At 41.0% G+C, this 3,062-nt stretch overlaps 1 protein-coding gene across 1 annotated transcript; it reads left to right on the top strand.

Annotated features, from left to right (window-relative positions):
- Positions 1 to 218: 218 nt before the first annotated feature.
- On the top strand, positions 219 to 2,674 carry LOC122318799 (S-adenosylmethionine synthase 1-like). The gene is made up of 2 exons (XM_043136435.1): positions 219 to 378; positions 1,274 to 2,674. The coding sequence occupies exon 2, from the start codon at positions 1,283 to 1,285 to the stop codon at positions 2,462 to 2,464; it is 1,182 nt and encodes a 393-aa protein (XP_042992369.1). The 5' UTR covers positions 219 to 378; positions 1,274 to 1,282; the 3' UTR covers positions 2,465 to 2,674.
- Positions 2,675 to 3,062: the final 388 nt, after the last annotated feature.

Genomic DNA, 3,062 nt, shown 5'->3' with positions numbered 1-3,062 from the left:
TAATTTAAAAAATATATTTTAAAATTTAAATCTTACTTTTTTATATATATATATATATATATAAATTTCCAGGTGAATGATTGAGACAATACCCTATGCTATTTGTCTTATATAATAATACGGTCAGAGTAAAACATGTTAATAACGCCGCCTACACGGCATGCGAGACTCCCATGATATATGAGAAAAAAATAAAAAATAAATTGGAATCACGAACCGTATAGTCCGGTGACCGGTCGCATCGGCTGTTGGTAACTTGGGTCTATAAATAGCTGGCGCTGTGAGGCTATAAAATTCGTCGAGTTCCGCTTGTTTCGGAGCAGTTCACACACGAATCCAAAGTCGAGCTTCAGATCTGCGCCAACCCACAAACTACAGGTACCCTTCTCTCGCTTCTGAAAGGGGCATTTGGATTTGGGTTTTCTTACTTTTGCCTGTTAGCGTTTGCAGATCTGCGGAGTTTGTTCTTTAGTTTTCTCGTTTGCTGTGTGTAGAGTATGTGTGGGAGGGTTTAGTTTACCGTTGGGTTTGGAAAATCTTTTTTTAAAGGATCTCGAAGATACGTAACATTGTAAGACTTTGTGGCAGATCTGATTGATTGGCTTGTCAGTGGTTGAACATGGCTTGTTGATTTTGCTATTTGAGCCTGTGTTTCTCTCATTCTGGGGTGCTTTTTCGTTTTCGGTACTGAACTTTTGAGTTGTTTCAGTCTCGTGATTTTACCACGTTTTCAAGATCTGTCGATGGGGTCTCTGTTTCTTTTGGGGTCGGAACATTCCCACAAGAGATGAAGCAGGTCACTATGTAACAGACTGTATTTTGTCCAACTTCTAAATTCTCGAGGGCTCAGCGTCTTTGTTTGGTTGATAAATTTATTGCTTCAATAAGTTCTAGAATTACAAGTTATGCTTTATGACACGGTAGATTTGGCCGGGATGGTGGTAGTTGAGATCAATATTGTTCCTTGAGGTTTTTAGATTGATTAACGAATCTGATACTTGTTTGGTCCTCTTATAATTGATCCTTTTGCGAATGTAAACTTTCTGGAAAGCAAGAAGATAACATTGGTTTAGGATTCTCCCTTATTTTATTATTTGTTCGCATGAAGGGTAATGAACTTTTATCAACCATAAAGGATATACCTTTTCTGAATTCTGTATCCTTCAATTTTGATTAGACCTCTCTTCAATTACCAAGCAAACATTTTGTATGATAAGATTGCTCCTTTTTTTCATATTAAGTTGTTTCAGAGTGTATTTTTATTGATATGTAGCTTAAGAGAATGGAGAACTTCCTATTCACCTCTGAATCCGTCAACGAGGGTCACCCTGACAAGCTGTGTGATCAGATCTCTGATGCGGTGCTCGACGCCTGCCTTGCTCAGGACCCTGACAGCAAGGTTGCCTGCGAGACATGCACCAAGACCAACATGGTCATGGTCTTTGGAGAGATCACTACCAAGGCCAACGTAGACTATGAGAAGATTGTTCGTGATACATGCCGAGCTATTGGATTTGTTTCTGATGATGTCGGTCTTGATGCCGACAACTGCAAGGTGCTGGTCAACATCGAGCAGCAGAGCCCTGATATTGCCCAGGGTGTCCACGGCCACTTTACCAAGCGCCCTGAGGAGATTGGTGCTGGTGACCAGGGACACATGTTCGGTTATGCCACAGACGAGACCCCTGAATATATGCCTCTTAGCCACGTCCTTGCAACCAAGCTTGGAGCTCGCCTCACCGAAGTCAGGAAGAATGGCACCTGCCCCTGGTTGAGACCAGATGGTAAGACCCAAGTGACTGTTGAGTACTGCGATGACAATGGTGCCAGGGTTCCAGTCCGTGTTCACACTGTTCTCATCTCCACTCAACATGATGAGACTGTCACAAACGATGAGATTGCTGCTGACCTTAAGGAGCATGTTATCAAGCCTGTCATCCCCGAGAAGTACCTCGACGAGAAGACCATCTTCCACCTTAACCCTTCAGGTCGATTTGTCATTGGTGGCCCTCATGGTGATGCAGGTCTCACTGGACGTAAAATCATCATCGACACTTATGGTGGCTGGGGAGCCCATGGTGGTGGTGCTTTTTCTGGAAAGGACCCTACGAAGGTGGACAGGAGTGGTGCCTACATTGTTAGGCAAGCTGCCAAGAGTATTGTAGCCAATGGGCTTGCTCGCAGGTGCCTCGTTCAGGTCTCTTATGCCATTGGTGTGCCCGAGCCTTTGTCAGTCTTTGTTGAAACATATGGGACCGGAAAAATTCCTGACAAGGAGATCCTCAAGCTTGTCAAAGAGAACTTCGACTTCAGGCCTGGAATGATTACCATTAACCTGGACCTCAAGAGGGGAGGCAATGGTAGATTTTTGAAGACTGCTGCCTATGGACACTTCGGAAGAGATGATCCAGACTTTACCTGGGAGGTTGTGAAGCCCCTCAAGTGGGAGAAGCCCCAATCTTAAGATGCATCTATGATTTACCACGTATATGCTTCTTATTGCTTGTTTTTATTGGTGCTGGATGAATAATTTGCGTGTTTACTTGCTGCCCAAATCCCTTACCTAAGATTCCCATTTCTATTTCTATTTTTTCTTTTGTTTGGGATTTTGAATTTTATGTAATCGTGTTACTAGTGTCGATACAATGAAAAAATGCCTGAGAATTTTGTCCTATGGATGGCACTGTAGTTAGTAAGAGCCGGTTGTGATTGCTAGCATAAGAGTTATTAAGGGAGCAACAAATTGTATTGTTGTGTTCTGTGGAAACGTCCCCTTTTTCTTTGTGGTATTCATTAACTGAGGATGCTGTCTTCAGGAGCAGAAATGCCCGTCAATGTTGATGTGAGATGAGGTGGATGTACGGTGAGATGACTTCATCTTCTTTGAATGCAAGAAGTGTTTTATCTTTATTTTTATAATTTTTTTTTTTAAATTTACATAAAATATAATAAATTATTTAACTTTTTTAAATTACAAAATAATAATAATAATAATAATGTTAAAAAGTAAGATTCTAATAATGTTTTATTTAATTTTTAATTTTCATATCAAATTAATTTCA

This window comes from Carya illinoinensis, chromosome 8, assembly GCF_018687715.1.
Source record: "Carya illinoinensis cultivar Pawnee chromosome 8, C.illinoinensisPawnee_v1, whole genome shotgun sequence".
Taxonomy (NCBI): domain Eukaryota; kingdom Viridiplantae; phylum Streptophyta; class Magnoliopsida; order Fagales; family Juglandaceae; genus Carya; species Carya illinoinensis.
The sequence above is the reverse complement of the archived record's forward strand: the minus strand, read 5'-3'. Positions and strand labels throughout refer to the sequence as shown.